General features: G+C 40.5%; 1 protein-coding gene across 1 annotated transcript in view; it reads left to right on the plus strand.

Moving 5' to 3' along the window:
- Positions 1–22,380, plus strand: part of LOC144930530 (uncharacterized) — a 121,614-nt gene extending 99,234 nt beyond the window's left edge. The window contains exons 5-9 of the mRNA XM_078852663.1: positions 15,311–15,371; positions 18,817–18,964; positions 19,966–20,030; positions 21,584–21,647; positions 22,289–22,380. Of these exons, the coding sequence (XP_078708789.1) occupies positions 18,877–18,964; positions 19,966–20,030; positions 21,584–21,647; positions 22,289–22,380 (309 nt within the window). The 5' untranslated portion in view covers positions 15,311–15,371; positions 18,817–18,876. The remainder of the gene's footprint in view (positions 1–15,310; positions 15,372–18,816; positions 18,965–19,965; positions 20,031–21,583; positions 21,648–22,288) is intronic.
- The last annotated feature ends 4,723 nt before the right edge of the window (positions 22,381–27,103 follow it).

Raw genomic sequence — 27,103 nt, forward strand, 5'->3', positions numbered from 1 at the left:
ATGGCTGGAGCGCCTTGTGGACAGGCTGGTGGAGCAGTTCATAGGATGGTGGAAGCTGCTTGTGGGACGCAGAGCGGAGCAGTTTGTGGGATGGCGGGAGCTGCTTGTAGGGCTGCAGAGTGGAGCCAAGCAAAGCAGTTCGTGGGGTGGCTGGTGGAGCGGAGCGAAGGCCTATGGAGCTGTGGGGCGGTCAGCTTCAGATCATATAAGGTGCCCCTTACCTCTCTTTCCCGCCCCCCCCCCCCATCTCCACCCAGGTTGGGAGGTAAAGCTCTGCAGATAAACTTTTGAATTCTGGGGCTGCCCTGACCAGGGACAGAGACTTTTGGTTCATTGGACTTTTGGGACTTGGGTGATTTGGGGTTGCTGGACTCAAGAACCAAAGGGAAAGGGCATGCCCCAAATTTGCTTGGGGTGGGTTTTTGCTCATGGGTTGTGTTATGAGTCCTGTTGGTGGTGTTTTCCCCAACATAATGCCACATTGTTTCTCTCTGTTATTAAAAGGCTTTTTGCTACACTCGGACTATGTGCTTGCGAGAGGGGAAGTATTGTCTCTTGGAGGCGCTCAGTGGGGGTGGTATATATTTGTCCCAGGTCACTGGGTGGGGGCTTGAGCTGGTTTTGCATTGTGTTATTGGAATGGATCCCCTAGATATTGAACCCGGCCCTTGTTGCTGCCAACTCTGACGGGCAGAAGGGTTACACAAATATTCCCTCATCTGGGTTTTTTCCAGAAATAGACCTCTTTGCCACTGCCATCAACAGAAAGTGCTGGAAGGTCTGTTCGATAGGGGGTCTAAGCCATCAATCTCTAGGAGAAATCTTCCTCATTTAATGGTTGAGGAATCTCCTCTATGTCTATCCTCCAATGCCATTGCTCCTCAGTGCATACACATCTGAAGTGGAGCACCCATAGGGACTAAAACTCTTCGAGATGTTTGTTTCTGGACAGGGTAAGTAACCTCTTCTGTGCAAAAGGGAAAAATGCAATTTCAGGGATTGCATGGAAATTTTAAAATTAGCCCAACAATGTGATTTCCACCCGCAATAGCAGGGAGGCAGAGGCAGGTACCCCACTTCCACCTCCCTAACTAGGCTATAGCTCAGGGATGAGCAAACTATGGCCTGTGGGCCACATCCAGCCCACCAATTGATTTTAATATGGCCCTCGAGCTCCTGCTGGGGAGTGGGGTCTGGGGCTGGCCCTGCTCCCGTGCTCCAGCCGGGGAGCAGGGTTGGCGGCCCTCTGCGCATTCATGCCACAGCTCTGCGTGGCTCCAAGAAGCAGCAGCATGTCCCCCCTCTGACTCCTACGTTTAGGGGCAGTAAGGGGGCTCCGCACACTGCCCCCACCACAAGCGCTGCCCCTGCAGCTCCCATGGGCCAGGAACTGCGTCCCTGAGCCTCTCCCCTGCTCCAACCCCCTGCCCTAGCCCTGATCCCCCCTCCTGCCCTGGAACCCATCGATCCTAGCCCGGAGCACCCTCCACCCCTATATCCCAACCCCTTGCCCCAGCCTGGAGCCCCCTCCCTCACCCTGAACTCCTCATTTCTGCCCCACCCCAGAGTCTGCACCCCCAGCCACAGCTCTCACCCCACCATACCCCAATCTTCTGCCCCAGCCCTTATCTTCCTCCCACCCTCTGAACCCCTTGGTCCCAGCCTGGAGCACCCTCATATGCTCCAAATCCTCATCGCCAGCCCCACCCCAGAGCCCGCACCTCCAGCTAGAGCCTTCATCCCTCCCACACCTGAACCCCTGCCCCAGCCTGGAGTCCCCTTGCATACCCTGAACTCCTCATTTCTGGCCTCACCCCAGAGCCCGCATCCCCAGCCAGAGCCCACACCTCCTCCTACATCCCTAACCCAATTGCATGAGCATTCATGGCCCGCCATACAATTTCCTTACCCAGATGTGCTAACAATGCAGTGATTAGAAGCCCTGGCCCTGCTAAGGGGAGGCAGTGCAGCACTGGCTGGTATGGAGCAGGGACTGGGATCCATCTCCCCACACCGTACTCAGCATAGTAGCCAGTGTCACCACTGGTTGGAACATGTGCATGTGTGTGAGGGGGCCCTGCCCCAGCAGGGGGATAATGGTGTGGGGTGGATCCTGGGCTCAGTTCCTCGCCAACCAGGGTCTCCCCAGGGCCTTATCCATATAGTGCTGTTGTTGGTACAAAAGAATTATGAAATCTCTGAACGCATCAGAATGTATCTATACACTTATCCAGTGACTTTATTTCTTGGCAATTGTCATAATAAAGTTCCTTTTCTGGAACATCCTTCCCTATACAGTCTGGCCGACTTCTTTTCATGCTTGCCAAAATATCAGTTTTCTGAACTCCAGCAAGACTATGAATTGAACCATGACTGTCCTAAGACAGTAAACTAAGTGTCTCTGTGGCATTTAATAGTTATTATCATATTTCTAGGTTATTTTTGCTTCAAGACTTAAGGTACATAATGTATCTCTGATTAGGTATATAATAAAGGTTTGCTGAGGTAAAATATGAAGCATTGTTAGGGTTATTTTTAGAAATGTGACGCGAAAACTCATCAAGTGGATTTTTCTGCCATATTTGAGGTTTTTCTTAAATATTTTCCCTCTTTTATAAGAACTGTAACATGGCAGAGCTTGCTTTTTTTTTTGCAATGGTTTATAATACTAGAATTGTTTAGATAATTAATACTTAGTAGTTTTAATTTTTTTGCAAAATATTTGGGCAGTTTAATATTTCTTTCAAAAGATACAATAAAATAAACAATGTCCATTTAGCTCAGTGTTGTGCTCCTGCCATTTGCAGTAGAAGTGCTATAGTTGCTGTCTTGGAATATTTTTCTTTTTGTGTATTGTAAATGAAGAGAGAGTTGAGGAGAGACAGAACATTTGTATCAAGTTGCTGCTATTACTGACCCATTTCTAATCCTGAAGCTGACCTACAGGGTGCTTACACGCATGTAGTCGGTGCTGCTAATGGTTTGCAGTGAGGTCAAATGTCTTGTCTACAGAGCTCTGTAATGCAACAAGTGAGAGTGACGATAAATTGCTTACACTTTTTGAGTCTTTAATTTTGCACCAGTAGTAGTACCGAAACCTCCCTGTTCTCCACCCCGCCCATCCCCACCCCAACATTATGAAATTAACTGCAAAAAACAGCCACTGCCAAACAAAAAAACAGATGGCTGGAGGGTTTGCATGGCTTATGGTGCTCTCAGAGCCAGAATCTGTTTCATTATCAGCTGGCGTTCAAACCCAAGGGAGTACTGCTATAGAATGCTTTGCTATACTTTCATCTCCAGTGGATCTTGCTTTTCCTTACTTTTACTCAGGAACAAATAAACATGGTTAATTAGCTACAAGCCTTTTCGTGCATAGTCATTCCAGCAGCCTGTCTAACTATAATGGCTTTTTAAAAGCTTAAATGAGAACATGAATTGGAGGCACTTTTCCTTGGAGCTATGAATGAAGAATCTAAAACTATGGCAAGTGGTTTTTGTTTTTTTTTTCTTCTAAAATAAAAAGCCACTGACTTGGCAACTGGTTTCTTGTTCTACTCTGTGACATGGTCTATCAGGCCGCCTTTATCCCCCTGCTGGAGGCATCCATGCCCTGACATCCCCACTTAAGGAAAATCCACTCAAACTGGGCTCCCAACAAGAGACTCCTCCAGAGGCCTAGAAAGGCCTGGAGGACATACTAACCAATCAAGAGTCAGAAAGCCAGTTAATAAGGCTTGCTTGCTTGCTTGCTCTCACGTCAGTGGTTGAGCTGGCGAGAACCTGGAACAAAGGAGGAGGTTCTCAGTTCTAGCCAAGAAACTGAGGTCCAACTGAGGGCCTTGCCTTCAAGCATTGCAACAAAGGGCTTATACTTAAGGTTTTTGTTTCTTTACTTAAAGGCACAGAGAGTCAAATCCTGAGTTTATTTTGTTGTTTAACTGTTGAGAGACTGACGCCCCACTTACAGCATGGGCCACACATAAGGAGTGTTACAAAGCAGGGCTGCCCACAGGGCATGCTAAAGACCAGTCCCTCCTGCCGCATATTTCATGATGAGAAACAAATGTATGTTGCATGACAGGGTTTCTACTGAATAGGTATGCACTCCCAAGCTGTGGCATTCCATCACTGATGAGTAGAAATACTTCCACGACATCTGTTATGGTTGCTGAGCTGAGCATTACATGGTTGTGACTTACAGTATATTATTCAAGTAACACTAACACCTGTTGGTGGGGAGCTTTTTTTCCCTATTTGCCTGAGGCTCTGAGCTCATCATGGGATGTAACTTACCTGTTGAATGTTTCTAAAAATAACTATTATGCCTTCAGTAAAAGTAATTAACATTCAAAGAGAAAAGGAGTACTTGTGGCACCTTAGAGACTAACCAATTTATTTGAGCATAAGCTTTCGTGAGCTACAGCTCACTTCATCGGATGCATACTGTAGCTCAAGAAAGCTTATGCTCAAATAAATTGGTTAGTCTCTAAGGTGCCACAAGGACTCCTTTTCTTTTTGCAAATACAGACTAACATGGCTGTTACTCTGAAACCTAACATTCAAAGAGCACTCTTTGTGGCCTTTACTGACATTGGTCCAAATCCTGTTATTTTAAATCAATGGAGTTACTTTGAATTAACACTAATGAGACTGAGAGTAGAATGTAACCTACCGTCTAATCTTCTCAACAACAGTATGAGAGGGAGACAAGTAGTAGTATTCCCTTTTTAAAGGTGGGGAAATTGAGGCAGAGAAGTTAAATGGCTTGCCTAGTGCTATAGTGGCAATTTAGTGTCTGTTCAGATTAGAACCTGGGAAAGCCTGTGATCAAACTACTAGATCACACACCTCTCAACAAATAAAGCTCTAATTTTAGCTTATCAAATTATTTAAGACAAATATAATTCTATATTACAGCTAGAAAAATGACCACCAGATGGTGTTATGCAATAGCTAATGAAATAATTCAGCCAGAGAAAATACACAGCTGTGTTTCATTTTGTGAGGGGCTGAGCATAAGGAGTTCCTCTGAAGGAAATTATCATGTAAGTAAGGGACCACCATCCACAATCATTAGAAAAATGGGACAAATTTATGTATATTCCTAGCAGAGGCATGTGATCTCACAAGGCAATAACATTTTTAAATCTTCTGGGGTTTTGCATATTGCCACCACACTACCTGCTGATATGAGTGGATATAAATTGAGGACAGCAATTGTATCTAATTATACACAGCAAATTGTGTGCTGCTGCATTATGCACTGTATTCAGCATCTGGTAGATTTAAGATGTAGCCACAAATAGAGCACACCGCAGTAGTCTAATCTTATGCAATGAGGACATGAATCGTAGTGAAGTCCACATCCAAAAGAAAAGGTTGCTGTTTTCTAGCCTGATGCAAATAAAAGAAAGTTGTCCTGCCTATTCAACAACTGGGAATCTAACCAGGCTCTCAAGTTGTAAATACAAGTAGCCTCAAACAGACATAATCCTCACCTTATTCCCCAACCCACCAATATTCCCTCTGTATAATATAAATTAAAGATCTTCTCCAAAGCATGTTAAAAATCAATGGAAAGACTCCTATTGACATCAGTAAATTTAGGATAAGACCACTCCGTGAGCCTTAGTCTACTCACTCTCACCCATACTCATGTTCATCCAGGCACTGGGTAAAGGTACACAACTGTAACATCTGGCTCAGAAGAGAAAGAAACAGATAGGTCTTGTATGTGTACTGAAGGCATCACAATGACATGTTATCACTATCCCTTCTACTAGCCCCACATACATTTTTAATAGGAGGGGGGACATGATGGGACCCTGTAGAACTCCACATGAGAGGAAGAATAGCAACAGCCCAATGTGACATTCTTCAAAATCTGAGAGAAAAGACAGAAGCCATTTAAGGGCAATGCCATGCACTCCTCCTGGAGGTCTGCGGATGGGTCAACAACACTTTATGATCAGTAGTATCAAGTGCAGTGGATAAATCTAGTAATATCAGTATGGACAGCTGATCTTCATTAATGGCCAGTAGGAGGTTGTCAACCAGTGCATCCAGCTCAGTGCTGGTATTCAGAATGGCAAGGTTCTAGGAAATCTGAACTATCTAGATGCTATGGGATTGTCTTGCTGCAATCTTTTCAATAATCTTAACCATATTGTCAATGTGAAGAGAGAGCTTCTTAGGCGAATCCAGCAGCCTTGCTTTTTGTAACAGAGACGCTGACAATTTCCATTAGAATAGGCTCCAAATATATTTACCGGACTTCAGCAAGGAAGAAGATATATCCAGAACTGGGGTTGTGGCACCTGTTCTGTCTCCTGCTCTCTGTCACATCACATGCCCTCCATTGGGGCTTTCAGCCATGGAACACCTTGTCTTAAAGGGACCTTGATGAACAGAGCGGCTGCACCAGACTCAGCTTGGCTCTTAAAGGGCTACTGCCTTGTTATAGCAGCTTTCTCCTTCAGAGAAGCGCTATTTGGAGAAGACGTAGAGAAGGTAGGCAAAGAGTTCTCTCTCACATTTCTTCTTCTTCAGCATCGTAGGTCCTTCTGACTCAGACCCACAACCTTCTCCTGTCACAGCACTTTTTCATCTTTTTGCAAAGGCTCTTTTGAGCCTGGGGAACCTTATAAGATTCATTAAAAGCTTCACAGATATGATCAATTTCCTCTTAGTCTCCCCAAACACCTTTTGAAGGATAGCCCCTACTAGTTTGCTTACAGTTTGCCAGGAGTTTGTTCAGATACCTAGGCTCGAGAGGAGGTTATATAAGGAAACACCTAGAATCTGTCCCTTGTTGTATTCCTTTTATATTTAGAGAGACAGCCTGGCTTATACATTTTTTTCCTAGACAAGCCCTGGAACTGTCTCATAGGCAAGTCCTCATGGGAAATTCCAGCATGGGGCTTCCTAAAGTCTATTGTGATAATCTCTTTGGAGGAGCAAGGCTGGAGATTTGTTGGTCCTAGCCTGTTTTGGTCCCAAACAAGTTGGAAAGATTTTGACTCATGCTGGATTTAAACCACTTCAGAAATTGAATTTGCAGGATTTATTTCCAGCTGGAAATCCTCCATTCCATTCCATTCTGCTTTTCTGGTTCCTGGAGGATTTCCTTTACTCCATAGACCTCAACGATGCATATTTTTGTGGGTCTGTCATTGAATTTTCCCAAACTCTATGCTTTGGCTTGTTCTCAGCTCCCATGGTTGCACAATCAGACCTTATTATCCATAACAGTTTGCCAACAGTATATTTTCCATTAAGTGGAATTTTCCAATTTTATTCCCCCCTGGGAGACAAAGGAAAAAATAGAATAGGAGTACTTGTGGTACCTTAGAGACTAACAAATTTATTTGAGCATAAGCTTCCATGGGCTACAGCCCACTTCATCGGATGCTTAGAATGAAACATATAGTAGGAAGATATAGATATAGATGTACATACATACAGAGAATATGAAAAGGTGGAGTAAAAGGCTAATTAATTAAGATGAGCTATTAATTAAGATGAGGAGAAAAAAACTTTTGTAGTGATAATCAAGATGTTCCATTCTATGCACCCGATGAAGTGGCTGTAGCCCACGAAAGCTTATGCTCAAATAAATTTGTTAGTCTCTAAGGTACCACAAGTACTCCTTTTCTTTTTGCAGATACAGACTAACACGGCTGCTACTCTGAAATCTGTCATAAAGGAAAAAATAAAATCCTCCTACTGGCAGATCATCTTTCGCATATTTCTGGCATCATGTAAAATTATTGACATGAAGTTCTGTTTAGATCAGGGAATTAATGATTTTTTTATTGACATTAAACATAAAATCACTTAATGTCAATTGATCATCAATCATTTAACATAAATTGGTGCTCAGGTATTATTGTGATGGATACCCAGGGAATTCATTGTGATAGACAGATCTGAAGTAGATGCATCTGCTAAATTATTTGCTACATGGAAAAATAATTTGTATTAAATGGACTTGAGATTATATTAATACTTGACTGTATTACTACTAAGAAAGAAGTGGATTGATTGGATCTTTAAATGATAGTGATTGACTGTATTTTTTCCTTCTTGTTGTCTCGTAGAGGGACTCATACTACTCACTCTTAAAGAGGTTTCCTTGGAGAAACAAAGACAATGAGGACCCCCGCTGCCTGCCACCTCCCTCCCCTTATTAATAAGAATCCAATCATGTAAAATACCCTGAGATAGACTCAAATGGGTGTATGTCTTCTCTGCAAAGTTAGCTAGGACTAGCCCAGCAGGGGAGGAGCATCCCCATTGCAAAGTGCTACCTGTGCCAGACCTGTATTACAGAGTCCACAGTTTTCAGAGTAACAGCCGTGTTAGTCTGTATTCGCAAAAAGAAAAGGAGTACTTGTGGCACCTTAGAGACTTACCAATTTATTTGCGCATAAGCTTTCGTGAGCTACAGCTCACTTCATCGGATGCATACTGTGGAAAGTGTAGAAGATCTTTTTATATACACACAAAGCATGAAAAGAGTCCACAGTGGTGCTGTACTGGCCTGTGTGCTTGAATGGATTTCTGGTGGGATATCCCGTGGTTCTTAGTGGTGCATAAAACTGGACTGCTCTATGAATTCATTCAAAAGAGGCTCTCGTCCCCCTCCCCCTGCCCAAAGCGGGAACTGCTGTCCATGGTAATGACATTAGAACAATACTTTATGTAAATAACTTCCAACTGGACTTACTATTTATTAGCACAGACAGTTCTGAAGGCGAAAGCGAACAGTGTTTGGCAGCAATAACTTTCAATGAGAACACCATTAGGGAATGCAGACTGGAAACTGTAAAGCGATTTGTAATGTACCTGACTGGCTTCTCTGCCTCTTTCTTTCCTGTCAACTGAATATAAAATTATGATTTTGGGGACACTTCCCCAATTTGAGTTTTACTGATATCACACCACAGCTTTACCAGAAGGCTGGTATCAGCCTCTGGCTAATGGGCAGCACAGAAAGGAGGATTTCTTGGATGGCATCTGTTCAAATGCTATGGAAACGCTTCAGAAAATGAGCTGGCAAACATGGGGTTAAAATGCTGATCCAGTAAAAGTAAGTTCAGTGCAGAAGAAAGGACATAGACAAGAATGTACAGCCCAGGTGGAATTGTGGAATAGGACTGGAAGACTAACAGAACCCAGGCTTGATTAGCTTGCATTTACATGGCATTGTAGATAGGTTGCCAGCCAGAGCTGGAGTGAAACCTGAGCTCAAGCCTATACCCTCAGCCATGCCTGTAGCTCAGGGTTAAAGCACTCTCAAGCTTGGGTTAGAAGTGTATGGAAAGGAGGTTGGGGTGACACCTAGGCTAGAGCCCAGGCTAACTCTGCAATGAAGATATACCCTTAAGTGTTTTATATAGCCATCCATCATCTTATCTGAGCACCTAAGGAATAGTCTCTGCTCAGTTCTTCAGAGGTCTGGGGGGTTATTCCTCCTTGGCTCCAAATTTGACAAGCACTTGTGGATCACAGGTGAAAAAGTTCACAATAATTGAGCATTTTATCCCATTTATGTCCTGAGACAATGTCCGTATTCAGGTAAATATCCATACTCTCTCCACCTGATCCTTGAATTTCTGTAAAATGGATTTTTTTCATATACTTTAAGTGCAGAGTTAAAGCTGAAATCTCATTCTGAATTAATCTGACTGAGCTAAATTTACTGTTGGTGTAAATCTTGTCTTCAGGGACTCCATTTGATCCATTGTTGCCTCTCTCATATGTGGTTCTGTTGGGACAATCAATCATAACGGGAAAACATTTGTATAATTACTCAACAAAACATGTTATAGTCAAATTGTTAGCTGTGTTTTTCACTCTCTTTTTTCAGATCCCCTCTTCCTTTCTCTTGACAAACCATCACTTACTTCCTCTTCTTTTGTTATCCTACACATTTTTCATTGTATACCACTGGGTATCAGCATTACTCACACCATAGGTGTTTCTTTTAGTAGTCTTTTGGATTGCCTGTGAATTAACCATGTCCTCAGCAAGAATACTTACTCATAACAGAGTGAGATAATGATAGAATTTGAGTCTTTAATCTGCATTTGTGGAACCTTTCCTCATAGTTTGTGTGTGCATGTGAAATTTTGTGCAGTTTTTCCCCCCGACTTTTTTTAAACGAACCTATTTGATGGAGTTATATGAGAAGAGACAGTGTTTGTTTTACATATTTATTTTTAAAACAAAAAATGAGCTTTATCTGTAAATGACTGTTCAAAAGAACATGGTAAATGGTCACAGAAACAAGAGTCTAATGCATTTCACAAAAAAAGTGTTATCTTATATTTATTTCAGTGTTTATTTCTCTAAATTTGCTTGTTAATTTAGGTTCATATACAAGCTTCTGTTAAGGTCTTTACAGTCCTTCCACTATTAAGTAATAATCTTTTACAGTTTTTTACTTGATAAACATAATATTTGCCATATCTGATATGTAAATGCATTGAAAAATATGCTTATCATATAAGTGCAGCTTTAACAACTTTTGAAATGTTTAATTTACTTTTAAACCTTGTTTGGATGGTTCAATCTATCCATGGAAATTCATATTTAGTAAATTTAAAGAAGCCTATTTTTCACTTCAAATGCCACAAAGCCTTTATATGTCACATCAAGGAATACTTAAAATCTTTCATTTATCATGTACAAGCACAATAATAGCCATATTCTAATCTCCAATCAAGGGCAACCATCACAGTTTACTGGAAAAGAAACTGATTACTTGAGCATACCATAAATCCTCCTAAAGTCTGCATGGTAACAATCACTGTGACATGCTTATTGAAGTCTATGGGAGGTTTTCTACTGATTTCAAGTTGGGCTTCGAGTCTGCCCCAAAAGCACATGATTCATTATCATTTGGCCTCTTCACAAAAATATTGATTTATTACATATATTTTTATCATATCAATTGTAGATTTCCAAAAGTATATGAACCCACTGATATTTTCATATTAATTATATTTTGGGGTGGGAGGTGACAAATTTCATACCAGAGAGTTTTTTAAAATATATTGAATATTTTATAATAATCTGCACAGTTTCCAGATTTTTTACATATAGTGAAAGATCTCAAGTTATTTTCAGTGTGTCACATTAATGTCACCAAAACTTCTTCCAAAGAAAAGAGTTCTGTTTTTCATTTTCCGATTTTCCTTTTATTCTGTCTAGCCTAGTCTGTCCATATTTTTTTTGGTCTTTTTAGTTTGATCCGTGCTTTCTGATTGCTACAGTGTGTGTCGCTTCTTATTTGATTTTCCTATCTACTATTTTAAATCCCTGCCTATTTTTCTGTTCATTTTTATAGATATTTTGCTGTTTCTTTGTGCTGTTTCTATCTCAGGGCTCAGTCCTGAGTACAAAGAGCTGCAAACTCCCACCAATGTGTGCAGTGTTTATCCCCAAAGGCCTTCTCACCCCCTTGTGGACCATGCAGGGAATGAAATTGTGAGATGTCGTCGTGTCAGGGGTGTAAAAAGGCTTCTTACAGGCTTCTTTCCCATCCCCCTCACGTATAAAGGCTAGTCACAATCTGAGCCTAAATTATTAGTCTAACAGCAATACAACAAATATAATCTGAAATAAAACAAGTAAGCACCATTTCTTAACCCCTCCTTGAAAACTCTGTCTAATCAAAGCATCAGTATTAACAAGTGTCACCAAAGAGTATTATAAACTCTCCATTGTATGGTCTTGTTCCCCTTTTGAAGATTGCCTCATGCTGTGTGGGGTGGAGATTCTTTTTAAACATCACTGAACTTTTTATGCTCATCCTACAGTATTTCAATACATATGCACACTATCTATCTGTATCGATCGGTTGTCCCTTGTCTTGTCTTATACTTACAAGTTAAGTTCTTCAGGGGCAGGCGCTGTCTTTTTGTTCTGTGTTCGTACAATGCCTAGCAAAATGGGGTCCAGGTGAATAACTGGGGCTCCTAAGTACTGGGTTAATACAAATAATGACAGTTACTATTATCAGTGAGCCCTTGAGGAAATTCAGGGATATGTCTATGTCACAGGGTCTGCTCAGACTTCCCCTCCCTCACAGTGCTCCTAATTCCTCCAACTGCTATCCCCCTACACACCCTTCTCAGGGTCTGCTGGCCTTTGAGCCTTCCTTCAGTTGGTACAGAGGCAGAAATGCAGCCCTCCTGTCCCCTACCAGGCTAGTCCTGACTGAACTTTTCTCAGGGCTTATATACAGCTGTCTCCACTTGGCTCAGCCTATTCCTCTGAGCCAGCCCTCTTTAGGGCCTGCAGCTGGGCACCCTGCTGAGTGCCTGGGCCCCCGGTACCTGGCCACCCTGCCAGGAAGCAGGGTGTGGCCAGCCCTTTTTAGCAGGGTGTTCACAGAGTTTACTTCTGCCCTGCCACAGTCTGTTTAATGTATTGGGTGCCATTGTGTTCCTTTATTGTAGAACATGCTTGTTGAACATATTGTAGAACATGTGTTGAGTATGAAATCATTTATGAAGAATGACACCAGGATGATTATCAGATTGAACTGTCATCTCTATGCATTATAATGCAATTTTATTTAGTTAAGCAGCAGATGTATAATGATGTTAGAATTCATAAATCATTTATCAGATAATTTCTATCATTATTCCATAATAGCCTAGTTTTTTTAGGGAGATTTTCTTCCTTTCCCGGTGTCCAATTTAATTTAAAACAAAAATATGTCTGGGTTTCTCAGGACAGAAGCCCTGAAAAATTAAATTTTTAATGGCTTCTGGACATTTTAAAAAATTGAATCAGGCGCCTTATGAGAACATTGATCCTTCCTCTGCAGATCTCTTTAAATTTATCCTATGAACGTATAATTTCCAGGCACTGCAGCCTGGCTGCAAATCCATCAGTCACATGGAAAACTGATAGTATTTTGTTCTGACACATTTATAAATGCTAAGTATAATAAAATTGGTAAAATTGAAAAAATAGATATTGTTTATACAGTGAAAGATACCTTGGGATAGAATTTAAAAGTTCCCGTTAAAGGTTACCTTGTTTCATGTATTTAATTCTGTGCACCAATCAGTCTGGCTACTGACCATATGATATATTTAAAACTAACTAATTAAATTCAGTTTCCCAAAACATACAGCCTGAATCATGGGAAGAAAGTTCCTTCTAGTTGATCCATAGTTGAACAAATGCTTGATGAAAATTATTTGCCTTGTGCAGCACATTTTAAGATGAGTACCTGTGGGCTGAGTGAGTGACTTCCATAGTGGGGAAAACACTCTGGGTCTGATTCTTATTTACGGTAAGGCCCCTTTTATCGCTCTGGCTGTACTAATTTAAGCTGTGTGTAAAAAGGCACTAGTATAAATCAGAATTTAGGCCTCTGCCTCTAGTCCTTAAAAGTATCTCACATGATCTTAGTGATTCAGCTGTAAAGTACTTCTTCCTAGCAAACCTTGTATATTGTAGATTTGTGAGTATGATACTAAAGTTGTAACTCTCTCTCCCTCTTTTGCATTTTGATGAGCCACTGAAATATGCCCTGATATTTTGTTGCTGTCTTTGGAAATCATTAGTAAGACTACGTTTTAGTCATGGGTATTTTTAGTAAAAGTCATGGACAGGTCACAGGCTGTAAACAAAAATTCACTACCCGTGACCTATGACTTTTACTAAAAATACCCATGACTAAAACTTGGAGGGAGGGCTGCCCGGTGGGCTGTGGGTGGAGGGGGAAGGTGTCCCAGGTGCTGGGGAGGGGGCAGGTAGCGGCACGTGGCCCGGGATCTCTGCTGGAGCGGGAAGGGGGCGGCCCGGGACTCCCGCTGGTGCTGAGGGGGCGTGGGAGGCAGTGTGTGGCCCAGGACCCCTGCTGTTGCTGGTGTGAGGGGGTTTGGTGGGGCTGGCAGGCTTCCTACCTGGTTCCGCGCCTCCTCTTTACTCCCAGCAGCAGAGTGTGGGGTTGGGGCACAGAACAGGGTGAGGCGGGCTCTGGGCAGAACTTACCTAGGGGGCTCCCTGGAAACGGCGACATCACGCCTCCGCAGGGAGCTGAGAGGGGGGGCCAGGCAGCTCTGTGTGCTGCCTCTGCCCAGAGTGCTGGCTTCGCAGCTCCCATTGGCCAGGAACCGTGACCAATGGGAGCTGCGGGGGTGGTGCCTGCAGGCAATGTCTTTCTCTCTAGGTACTTATATGGACCTCATTATATCTCTAGTGTGTGATTGCCTCCCTAGTAATTAAAAATCAAACAGTACAAATAACCTCTTTCTCCCTTCCTCACCTGTTAAAAGAAAAACCTCAAAATACATATTGGTATGTTTAACTGGATGGGCTGAGTAAATGAATGCACTGAAAGAAGCTATTGTGCAGATTTTTAAATGTTTTTTGTTCAACAAAGTACAGTTTTCAGTATTATTACTTACTGTTTTATTACACTAGTGCCTAGAGGTCTCAATAAAATACAGTAATTTATTTCTAATTCAGGAGAAAGTAGAATTTCATCTGAGGGTTTCAGAAGTAGAGCAGGAGTTTATTAACAATTCTAATATCTCTTTTCCTTTCTCTACAGGAAACTCACATTATTCTCTTTATGGCCAGCAGAAAAAATAGACTTTCTTGTTCACTGCTCCCTACAGAGATTTTACAGGTGGTTGTTAGGGAAATGCAACAAAATTTAATAAGAATAGATAATACTTTTCCTGTAAAATTAGTTAGGCTATTTTATAGGCAGGTGCAAATGTAGCCCTATTTTAATAACTCAAGAAGTGTTTGTTTTGATCTATATTTGTAGACATTAGATTGTATTTGTGTGGACTTCATACTTCATCAGTATAAACATTAATAATAAGATTGATATAGTAATACTCTGGATTTACATTGGTGTAACTAGGAATATGAGCTACTCTTGAGCTAAGTGAATGGAGAATCTGCTCCTAAAAACTGCAGTTTCCTACATAACTAGAACATATAACACATAACTTCTAACACTGTTGCAAAAAGGGGAACAGCAGTATTTTTCTACTCATGAGCATTAAGTTTTACCACAAGGGAAACTAAGGTATTTTTCGCAAAAAAAAAACAAAAAAAAAAACTAAGGTATTTTTGTAAACATTCTATGTTAAGCCACTGAAGCTTTTGGCTTGTTTCCAGAGCTCCAGCACTGTCCACTTACATGGTACTGAATTGCTATAAGAAAGTTTTGGATATTGGCATCACTGACCCTTTTGTTTCAGAATATCTGTGGAAGGAGTTTGTAAACGCACTGACATCTATTCCGTTTTTCTGTTGTCTTCAGGACAGGAACAACTGTTGTTCCAGAAAGTTTAAACTCTTACTTCTTAGTAGTTGTAAAATCGGTAAGTATGTTAAAGACACATCATATGGCAGAAATGACATCCTATAATTCCTGGTGTAAAAGCTCAGATAACTGGAGGTCAGAGTAAGGAATAAAACTGAATATAAGAAAACTTTGTGAGCATGATGCATGTGAAAACTGGTGCTAGCCTCATGCGGGGATGTAATCTTTGAATACAGCCTATAGGGAGCTACTTGCATTTTTTAGTTTACATTGTGGGTCTGACCCTGCATTCCTCATTCAGACAATAGCTTCTCAATGACTTTCCTTTCACTTTCAGCTCTTTGACTACAATGGGAAGCTTTGCTTGAGAAAGGACCTCAGGATCAGGAACATACTGTAAATTCATTCTATTCTGAGGTAGCATGGGGATCCTGTTTTTCCATGACAGTGTTTTGAAAGATGTTATTAATCCATTACATGTCTGAGAGATTTTTCAGTCATTATAACTATGAAGAAATCTACCTCAAGTCATATTGGGCTACATTTTTAGCCTGTATTGGTTTTGTGCCTCACAAAACAGAAGCTGAAAACTTGGCCCAGAATATTCACGTATGAATCAAGCAGTTAAAGTCTTGTAAAAATATCTAGACCATGAAAATGATATTCTCAGATTTCAAATCTTGGATATGGTTTCACAGAGTACAGTTTATAATGGCTTGTCCTAAAAGGATTGCATGTTTATGAAACACTATTTAACATATGTATTTCTATATATGTTATTAGCAGATCAGTCCTTTCTTCAAACCCAGAATTCTAAGGCAGTGTGGTCTGGCAGAATGAGCATAGGCTTGGGAGACAAAAAGTCCAGAGTTTAGCTCCAGACTCTGTCACTGACTCACTTCATGGCTTTGTGCATGTCACTTAGCCTTTCTGTCTCAGCTTTAGCACAATGGGGATAATAATACTTAGCTGTCTTACAAGGGTGTTGTGAGGATTAGCTAATGTCTGTACAGTGCTTTGAAAATACAAAGCACCATACACATTCTAAGTATTATTTAGTTTATAAATGAACAATAAACCTTTAAGAATTAAAGGCCAAATTGCCCATCTTGTGGGGAAACACACCAGTGGTGGAGAGGAAGGAGGCCAGAATAGTATGTGAAGTTCGTATTGTGGAGTTTCCCTCACACTGTTGCACTGGGGTAAAGAGGTTAACTCCCCGACCCCACATGCCCCAGAATATAGTATGTGCATTCCCCAAGATCCACTGGAGGACAGTCTGCCCCAGTGGCGGATTAGCTACTGGGCCGACGGTGTTTGTGCCCCCAGAAGCCCTGGGCAATTGGGGGCCCCTATAAAAATGGGCACCCCTGTGCCCCAACCCACTCTGCCCGCCCGCCCAGCATTCCTATGGGGTCCCCGGCAGGAGCACCAGGCAGAGAGGGGCAAGCCCCTGTACCCTGACCCCATTTCCCTGGCAGGAGCGTGGAGAGGGGAAATGCAAGCAGAAGGGGTGGAGAGGGTCCCCCACTTGCTCAGGCCCAGGACCCCTCAAAGCCATAATCCTTCTCTGCTCTGCCCATGTGGAGACCCTGTGAACACCCTCCAGCGCACTGTGTTTTTTTCCTTCCTTCTGTCTGACAGCTTCTGCCACTGGAACTCTCTTTAAAGGAGGCCTCCATAGTGCAGAAGGAACTCAGTGGAAAGGCTAAAATAGCCTTCTAAATTTTGGGCAGGTTGCATCCCTACCGACCACCCATCTCTTCCTCTCTGAAGACCGCAGAGTCCAGTGAAGGGGAATCTGCATGGGACAAATGGGTGGGAATGGTATCACGGAAACCGCATTCCTGCCCCTATCAGCTAGGCAAGGAGAAGTCCTTGCAGGGAGGGTCTCCTGTGTGCAGAGCATCAAGGATTGCAATCTGGCTCTGTGTTTTTTCCCTCTAAAGGCTTGTTTTTCTACATATTTTGATTCATTCATAAATGAGGCAGTATTAATGCAGTCTAAAAAACGCTCATGTGCTGCAAACTGTTTTTCGTGCTGCAAACTGTTTTTCATGCTGCTGCCTGACTGCTGCCTAATTAATCCTTAGTATGCTAATTGCATCACCTTTTCCATGGTTCATTGCTTAACTGGAAGTTTAGAGAGGAAACCCATACAAAAGCTGATCAGGACTTGAAACAGAGCTTTGAGTTATGTGAAAACTATAAATCTGATCCTAATTATGGCTGGGGAATTCATATCCAATTTTATAATGTCATGTCATGTGTATTCCTAGTGGAAAGTAAGAACTTGTACATCAAGACTTTTTATTTAAAATTTATTGGTGTGCTTTGATATACACCATGGAATATATATGTATATAAATAATTTTCCTGACTTGGAAAGCAGTTAAATTTTCCCCCTGGGTTTGGGGAAGCAAGGTGGGACCCACAGATGGTTTAGAAAGCCTGATATAAACTGCAAGAACTATGTAACCAAAATTAAGAGAAACTAATTTTAGGACTGATGTTTTTATAAATAATGGCAAAAGTAATTGTGTTTTAAATGCTGGCAAAAACCTTTTTAAAAATAAAACTTGTATGGACTGTTGTTCTTGCCCCAATAGTTATATAATTAAATTACTTTGCTAGGAAATATTAAGGAGATGCGTTCTTATATCAAATTATGGAGATTTGCAAATGCAGCTGGTATTAACAGTAATGTGATTTACACATTTACCCTTTGCATCCAGTGAATTTTTTTTCCAAAGTGCTGTATTTCACCGATGTGAACATTTTTTACTGGGGATCAGTATTTGAATAGGTTGTGTGTCTAGGGGCACAGGTATACATTCATGGTTATCCCATAGCTGACTTATTACTATGTTTAAATGCTCTTCTGAATTGGGGCCTTTATTAGCACAGTTTCAGACAGCTGAAAGTTATTTTGGAAAAGCTGCCTTATGTTTAATTTGAACAGTCAAAAATAAGTTTTAGTGCTTAGTAGAACAGACAATGCATTTTAATTACCTTTACAGTGTGAACTTTTTTAGAACACATTCTTGTTTGGAGTTACTTTAGCAAGTCTGATGAAACTTATATTCCTTGCAAGCAAAACTCACTTGTGAAGAAATCAGACAGGCTACCTGAGTAATTCAGGGGAAGTAAATTTTGCAATTGTTCAGATAGATATTGCATAACAACCCCCACTATTACTGTAACATTTAAACTTAAGTGAGAAACATACAGACAAACCTTGTGCAATATTTTGAAAATGTATCCCTTTATTCTTGGAAGATGAATTTGCTTCTACAAAAGCTTCTATCACAGAACATCATATTAAATAAGTCAACTAGTATCAGTATGATGGTTTAATCTACACATTTTATTTTGCACATTGTCAAAATAAAATTGTAGGTCAGACACAGAAAAGAGTAATGGTAACATTTTAGGCAATGTAGAATAACAAAAACATCTCTGAATATTATTTCCATCTAATTATAATCTCCATACATTTCCAGGGTCGATGTCTGATAGTGACACAACTGGATCAAGAGAGAATATATGCACACTCCAATGAAATGCAGAATTTTTCTTCTCTTTGTAATAATTTTAACACAATATTGTCCTTAAAAGAAAAGAAGGATTTGACTAGAAGACTTTGGGAAAGTAAGTGTCTTTGTCATGGTAGGTAACAGTTTAAAATACTTTAACCCTTATTTGGAGGATAGATAACCAGCATTTCTGAATATTGTAATCTCTTTCTCTATGTAAATGCTATGAATAAGTGGTGGGATTTTCAGATGAGCCTAAGCTGTTTAGGACTACAAGTCTTACTGACTTTTGTTTCTAAGACACGTAGGTGCTTTTGAAAATTCCACACATGGCAATTACAATAACACACAATGTAGTCTGGAAAAAGTCTAAACATTCGGAATATATTGTTCTATTCCACACTGTCTGTTGTGGTAACATTTGGGGAGCTCATGTTTAGTAGTTACACATACATCTTGGTTGTTGGATTTGAAGCACCCACAGGGAGTTGGGAGGGGAAATACGTGCAGTGTCACAGTATCAAGCATTTGTGGGCTATCCACTAAGAAGCATCTTTTAAATCTAGGAAAAGAGTTCGTTGTTACCTTAGTGGTGCAATGGAGCTGGGAGGGACTATAGAATTCTAAAGTGAAAACTGGTGGCCATACTTAAAATGTTAATTAAAACTCCAAGTTCTTAATGAACAAGCTAGATCCCCTAGGATCATGTAACTGGAAGTGAGGGCATCCTTTGCATATGCTGTCTTAAATTAGCAAATCCCCTCATGGAAGGAAAGAAAGTGATGTCAAAGCTTACTGCTATCATTTCCATGGTAACACTAATGTAAGTGACTTGACTTACTTTTATTTTCTTCTTGTTTTTATTTGTTTAAAAATCTCCATTTTTCATTAAAACAAAATTATATTGAGGCCAGCAAACAACATCAAATTAAGTCCTACAAATTACAGTGTGAGTTGTCAAATTCTCTCTCTAGATTGGGAATTAAATTAACAAAACAAAAGCAAATTAAGTCACCCTGACTTTTATAATGATGTAGTTTCAAGGATTTATTATAATATCTGTTATGTTAATATCTCAAATCGCTGTTACAAAAGTCATATTTGATTTGATTTTAGGATCTCTGTATTCAGCTGCTCAGAGAACACCTCTTACCCAGATGCCCAGAAGACAAAGACCTCAAGTAGGACAACCATTTCTACCTCTTAGTTTAGAATCTTCCTTTTCTGGGTCATTTCTTAGGAGGGTGGCATCATCCCCTTCCTATGGTGCAGATTTGCAGAAGTTTTTAAACTCTTCATGTACCAGTGAAGGGGATCTTCTGTTATAGTTTATCCCTTGAGTTCAAGATGCAACAGCCAGTAAAGAGGATCGTGAAAGCCCTTGAATATAGATACCTGCTGACAGAACTTTTCTACTTGCCCCACTTACATAGTCATTGAGAGAGAGAATGAAAATGATTCTATATCCTGGAGGTTCAGGCACTCACCTGAGAGGGAGAGACCTAGGGTTTAATCCCCCTGCTTCAATGACTATTTAAGTACTTATCCAAAGTGGAACAGGGACAACAGGAGAGATGGAGAGAGACTACATCAGAATATCCCAAAGACAACTGTTTGGGGCACCCTTCTCAGAGGTGGGAAATCCCTGTTCAAATCCTCTCTATCAGGCAGAGGGGGAAACTGAACTTGGGTCTCCCATATCCTGGGTAAGTGCTCTAAGCAGTGAGCTAAAAATGATGAGGGAGACATCGCTTCATCCAGCTGGATTTTTGGGTGGTGCCTGATCCCATAGGCGTGCTCTCAGCAAACCCACGGGATTGGACCCCACAGGCGAGATAAGCATTGCCCCAGCTATCTTTACCTGGTCTGAAGATCATGCTGGGCCTTAAGCATGAGATAGGCATTGTGCACATGCTGAGTGGCAGAAATTTTAATAGAGAGAATTTAGGTGCTAGGGAATTTTAGGTACCTACAGGACTAGGTAGCAGCCAGGAAGGGGTTTTGAGGGTCTGACTGGTGCCTACATTTTGGACGTAAACACCTCTAGTGAGGAGTTAGGCTCCTAAGTACTTTTATGAATCTGGGCCTTTGTGCCTAAGCTGGTAGAACTGAAGATAATGGGAGCAGGGCTGGTCTGGTCCCATTAATAGTGTGCTTGTTTCTTTTTTGTTTATTTGGATAGCACCAACGGTGTGCACATAAATGAAAGGCAGGCTGTGAATAATTACTAACCAATAATCATAATCAAATAATATCTTAAACATATTGTAAGGTAGTAAGCATGCATTTTGAGAACACTGAGTATGCAAAAATACTTTAACAGTAAGATGTCTGCTGTGCAGAACTGAGCAAGTATGGAATTTGTGAAAAGAAAATATTCTTCTTTTCCTATACCTTACTCGTGATTATATAGCATAATTCACTCATTTCTGATTTAATATACTGTTTTTATCATGGTGTTCAGATTGTAATATTACATAGCATGAAATGACAGTGTGCCTTTAACTGGATTACTCATGCCACACTTGATTTTATTACAAGAATATTATAAAAAGGCAGAGAAAATGAATCATTTCCTAAGTTAATTAATGTATCGCTTACCAACTGTCATTAAACCCTAGTTAATTAAATATAGTGGCAAAGTTAATTAAGAAGACGGATACTTTCCTAAAACAAATGAACAAGTTGCTTAAAATACAGGTTCCTTTAACATCTTCCTTGATTGATTTAATAGACAGTTGCGGTACTATGTTATTCGCTCAGGGATAGAAGAGCCTTTGGTGATCTGGAACAGAAAGGTAATGAGGCATTGCATGCAAATCTAATAGAAGGTAAGCATGGTCTGAAATGACAAGTGTATCAGAAATAGGATGACCGATGTCCCGATTTTATAGAGACAGTCTCAATATTTGGGGCTTTGTCTTATATGGGCACTTATTACCCCCCACCGCCGTCCTAATTTTTCACACTTGCTGTCTGGTCACTCTAGTCAGAAAGCAACATACAGTGCTGAAAAGCATATTGAGACGTTCCAAATTGGAACTTCTTTTCCTTATAGCTACCACATAGTTGCAGACAAACTGATAAAAAAATAAGTAGAATTTTATAAATTACTAATTTTAAATACTAATTTAGCAAATCTAAGTCAAAAGTGTGGAACTGTGGAAATAGTGAAAGTAAAAATCCTAATTCTATCCCTGCATATTATAATTTTCTCTTCTGCAAGTGGAGCTGTCACCTACCTTTTGTAGATGTACCTTTCTGTATTTTAAAATATTTCTCTGCACAAAAATAGCGATAGCTAGTTTTCTACTCTGTGCAATTTAAAACAATTATTCTGAAAAATCTCTAATTCACAAATTATTCACCCACAGAATCTATGAAAACAAGGGAATTTAAAAGTCATGATTGTGAGGTTTTTTTTTTGTTTTTTTTTTAGGACTAGGTGAAAAAGATGCTGAGACGAAGAGAGGTGGCAGGAAACAAAAGGCATTAAAATATTGCATTTTTCTCTTGAATCTGTTTTTTTAACATTAAATGAGAAAGTGAGAATACGTTTGCAACATAAAATTAAAATAAATGAACCATACAAAACTTTCTTATAAATTTACTTCAATTCTCTGTTAAAAATTTATAAGAAATTTACATTTTGGTTAAGAAAACCTTTAAAAGAAATAAAAGTAGAATTAAAGATGCCTATATGATGGTAAGAAAGATCAACATCTTTATTTAACTTGGCATGTGCAAATTTATCAAGAAATGATCATTAAATTTGATAGAATAACTAAAGTATTATCAAAAAGTAGTAATCCTATTGAAGACCCTGATCCTGCAAAGACTTTTGCATGTACTTAATTTTACGCACTATCAGTGGCTTCAATGGGGCTACTCACAAAGTATGTAAGGTTAAACATGTGCAAAAGTCTTTGTGGGATTGGGATCTAATTCGGTTCTATACTGAGAAGATAATTTTGTTATCAATATTGAAACTAGGCACCTATAATACAGGACCTTAGTAAGTGCCAGTCAAACCCTATGGGGCCCAATCCTGCAAAGATTTAAGACTATACCTAACTTTATTCATGTGGATATTCTCACGCAAGTCATACCTTAATCACTGGATTAATCACATATAAGCATAATATCTTGACCCATTATGCACATTGCAAGTTAAATTCAAATATTTAACTTTATTACCATCATCCTGTAAGCATCTGTATTTCAATTTATGACTAATGTTTGTCGTACTTTGAGCCCGAATTTTTAACAGATCTTTTAACAACTATTCATAGGCAATGGTGCACAAGCCAGTACAGGGAATCATTACAAGGCATCTTTTAAATCCCACCGTGTGAACGCTGTACCTGCAATAAGCATAGTTTACTACCAAACCCTATATGTGATGTATACATACCTGAAAAAGATTTTGATTAATTTATGGCTAAGTAAGTTCTTCAGGGGCTGAGCACTCTGTTCCAATTCAGCAAAGCGCTTAAGCATATGCTTAATCTTAAGCATGTATTGGCCCCTTTGATGTTTAAGTTTTTTGCTGGATTGGGACTAGAGTGCTCAGCACCTCACAGGATTGAGCCCACAGAGTCAGTTTCAAAGCTCATTGAAGTCAATGGGAGTCATTCTATTGATTTCAAATCAATGGGCTTAGGATATAGCTAGGTTTGGATTGGAGCAACCAGGGATTTTACCATGCTCACTCCAACCTGGTATTACAACTATTCACTACTTTGAATGTTCTCATTCCCAGACATAGCATTCTTGGAGAGAGGAGAAAGGTCTATTTCCAACAATGACATAATTGTGCAAGCCTATAGTTGCCGTTGCTGTGACATTTTTCTGAATTATCTCCTGTATGGGACAAACTTTTGGGAATGATGGAAAGAACATAGCATATTTCATATTGCTTTTCCTGTGATCTTACCTCATAGGGTATCACCAACAGAATAAGGGAGGGGAAAAATTAGTACACATCACAATGTCAAAATAATTTTATTTACAAGACAAATTATTTGTTAATCCCAGGGGCCCTGATTCAGCAATTCCCATAAGCGCCTGCTTAATTTTAGCAACATACTTAAGTGCATTGTTCAGTAGTGATAGGGTTAATGTGCTTAATTTTAAGCACTTAATTTCAAGCAAATGCTTAAGAGTTTTACTGAATTGGACCTAAATTCTTAATATCCTACAGGATATATTCTATAACACAACCTATTCCTTAATATCTGTACCAGTCCCTACATTCATAAAGTATTTTAATGGTTTCATTTTTTCTTCTTTTAATACTGCACCCCGGCAAACATTAATACTGATCATTCAGTTAGTCCAGTTTATTATCTTGTTCCCAGACTAGGTTTAAAAAGTGATGCCAGTGTTAGTCATATAGCTGTAGGTCTGGTCAGTTACTGCACTGTAATCTTCTCCCACAAGAACAATCAATATGTTTCTTGACAGGTTTCAGAGTAACAGCCGCGTTAGTCTGTATTCGCAAAAAGAAAAGGAGTACTTGTGGCACCTTAGAGACTAACCAATTTATTTGAGCATGAGCTTTCGTGAGCTACAGCTCACTTCATCGGATGCATACCGTGGAAACTGCAGAAGACATTATATACACACAGAGACCATGAAACAATACCTCCTCCCACCCCACTGTCCTGCTGGTAATAGCTTATCTAAAGTGATCATCAAGTTGGGCCATTTCCAGCACAAATCCAGGTTTTCTCACCCTCCGCCCTCCCACAAACAACCTCACTCTCCTGCTGGTAATAGCCCATCCAAAGTGACCACTCTCTTCACAATGTGTATGATAATCACGGTGGGCCATTTCCTGCACAAATCCTGGTTGTCTCACCCCCCTCCAAAAAACACACACACAAACTCGCTCTCCTGCTGGTAATAGCTTATCCAAAGTGACCACTCTCCCTACAATGTGCATGATAATCAAAGTGGGCCATTTCCAGCACAAATCCAGGCTTTCTCACCCCCCCTCCGCCCCCGGGAACACACACACACACACACAAACTCACTCTCCTGCTGGCAATAGCTCATCCAAACTGACCACTCTCCAAGTTTAACCAGAACGTCGGGGGGGGGGGGGTGTAGGAAAAAACAAGGGGAAATAGGCTACCTTGCATAATGACTTAGCCACTCCCAGTCTCTATTTAAGCCTAAATTAATAGTATCCAATTTGCAAATGAATGCCAATTCAGCAGTTTCTCGCTGGAGTCTGGATTTGAAGTTTTTTTGTTGGAAGATAGCGACCTTCATGTCTGTGATTGTGTGACCAGAGAGATTGAAGTGTTCTCCGACTGGTTTATGAATGTTATAATTCTTGACATCTGATTTGTGTCCATTTATTCTTTTACGTAGAGACTGTCCAGTTTGACCAATGTAAATGGCAGAGGGGCATTGCTGGCACATGATGGCATATATCACATTGGTGGATGTGCAGGTGAACGAGCCTCTGATAGTGTGGCTGATGTTATTAGGCCCTGTGATAGTGTCCCCTGAATAGATATGTGGGCACAGTTGGCAACGGGCTTTGTTGCAAGGATAGCTTCCTGGGTTAGTGGTTCTGTTGTGTGGTATGTGGTTGTTGGTGAGTATTTGCTTCAGGTTGGGGGGCTGTCTGTAGGCAAGGACTGGCCTGTCTCCCAAGATTTGTGAGAGTGTTGGGTCATCCTTCAGGATAGGTTGTAGTTCCTTAATAATGCGTTGAAGGTGACGAATAATGCGTTGAAGGGCTGAAGGTGACGGCTAGTGGCGTTCTGTTATTTTCTTTGTAAGGCCTGTCTTGTAGTAGGTGACTTCTGGGAACTCTTCTGGCTCTATCAATCTGTTTCTTCACTTCCGCAGGTGGGTATTGTAGTTGTAAGAAAGCTTGACAGAGATCTTGTAGGTGTTTGTCTCTGTCTGAGGGGTTGGAGCAAATGCGGTTGTATCGCAGAGCGTTATTATTATATTAATTAATATAATTATATAATATATAATAATATAAAATTATTATATTAATTAATATAATTAATTATATTAATATTATTAATATTATTATACGCCAATATTGACTGTAGACGATGGATAATAACGTCTTGACTGTAGACGATGGATCGTGTGGTGTGGTCAGGGTGAAAGCTGGAGGCATGTAGGTAGCAATAGCGGTCAGTAGGTTTCCGGTATAGGGTGGTGTTTATGTGACCATTGTTTATTAGCACTGTAGTGTCCAGGAAGTGGATCTCTTGTGTGGACTGGACCAGGCTGAGGTTGATGGTGGGATGCAAATTGTTGAAATCATGGTGGAATTCCTCAAGGGCTTCTTTTCCGGTTGTTTGTGGGGGGGGCGGAGGGTGAGAAAACCTGGATTTGTGCTGGAAATGGCCCAACTTGATGATCACTTTAGATAAGCTATTACCAGCAGGAGAGTGAGTTTGTGTGTGTGGTTTTTGGAGGGGGGTGAGGGAGTGAGAGAACCTGGATTTATGCAGGAAATGGCCCACCTTGATTATCATACACATTGTGAAGAGAGTGGTCACTTTGGATGGGCTATTACCAGCAGGAGAGTGAGTTTGTGTGGGGGGGGACAGAGGGTGAGAAAACCTGGATTTGTGCTGGAAATGGCCCAACTTGATGATCACTTTGGATAAGCTATTACCAGCAGGACAGTGGGGTGGGAGGAGGTATTGTTTCATGGTCTCTGTGTGTATATAATGTTTTCTGCAGTTTCCACGGTATGCATCCGATGAAGTGAGCTGTAGCTCACGAAAGCTCATGCTCAAATAAATTGGTTAGTCTCTAAGGTGCCACAAGTACTCCTTTTCTTTTTGTGAATATGTTTCTTGGTAATCTTCCATTCCCGAGACATTTCCTTCCTATTACTTATGATGATTAAAACAAACGTACACAATTTTCCTTCTCAATCTCTAATTATATTGTAATGATATTTTCCTCCTTAGGATTTGTTGCACCAATTTAGTCAAATCTAAATCTTTGCTTATTAACTTCCCTTCACCTCATATTTAAATAACTACTATTGGCAAATTGCTATCCCATTTTTGCTTTTATCATTTTCTTCCCCTTTTTTATTACCCGATACTAAACTTCTAACACGATTTCTACTGTAAGCCCCATCTGCATTACAAGCACAGCCTTCCTGAGTGACCTGATCACAGTACAGTTGTTTCTTGACACCATTAGAGCACAGTTCCAAATATTTAGGCATGTGCTTAATTTTGTATAAGTGAGCAGC

Source organism: Lepidochelys kempii, chromosome 4, assembly GCF_965140285.1.
Source record: "Lepidochelys kempii isolate rLepKem1 chromosome 4, rLepKem1.hap1, whole genome shotgun sequence".
Classification (NCBI taxonomy): Eukaryota; Metazoa; Chordata; order Testudines; family Cheloniidae; genus Lepidochelys; species Lepidochelys kempii.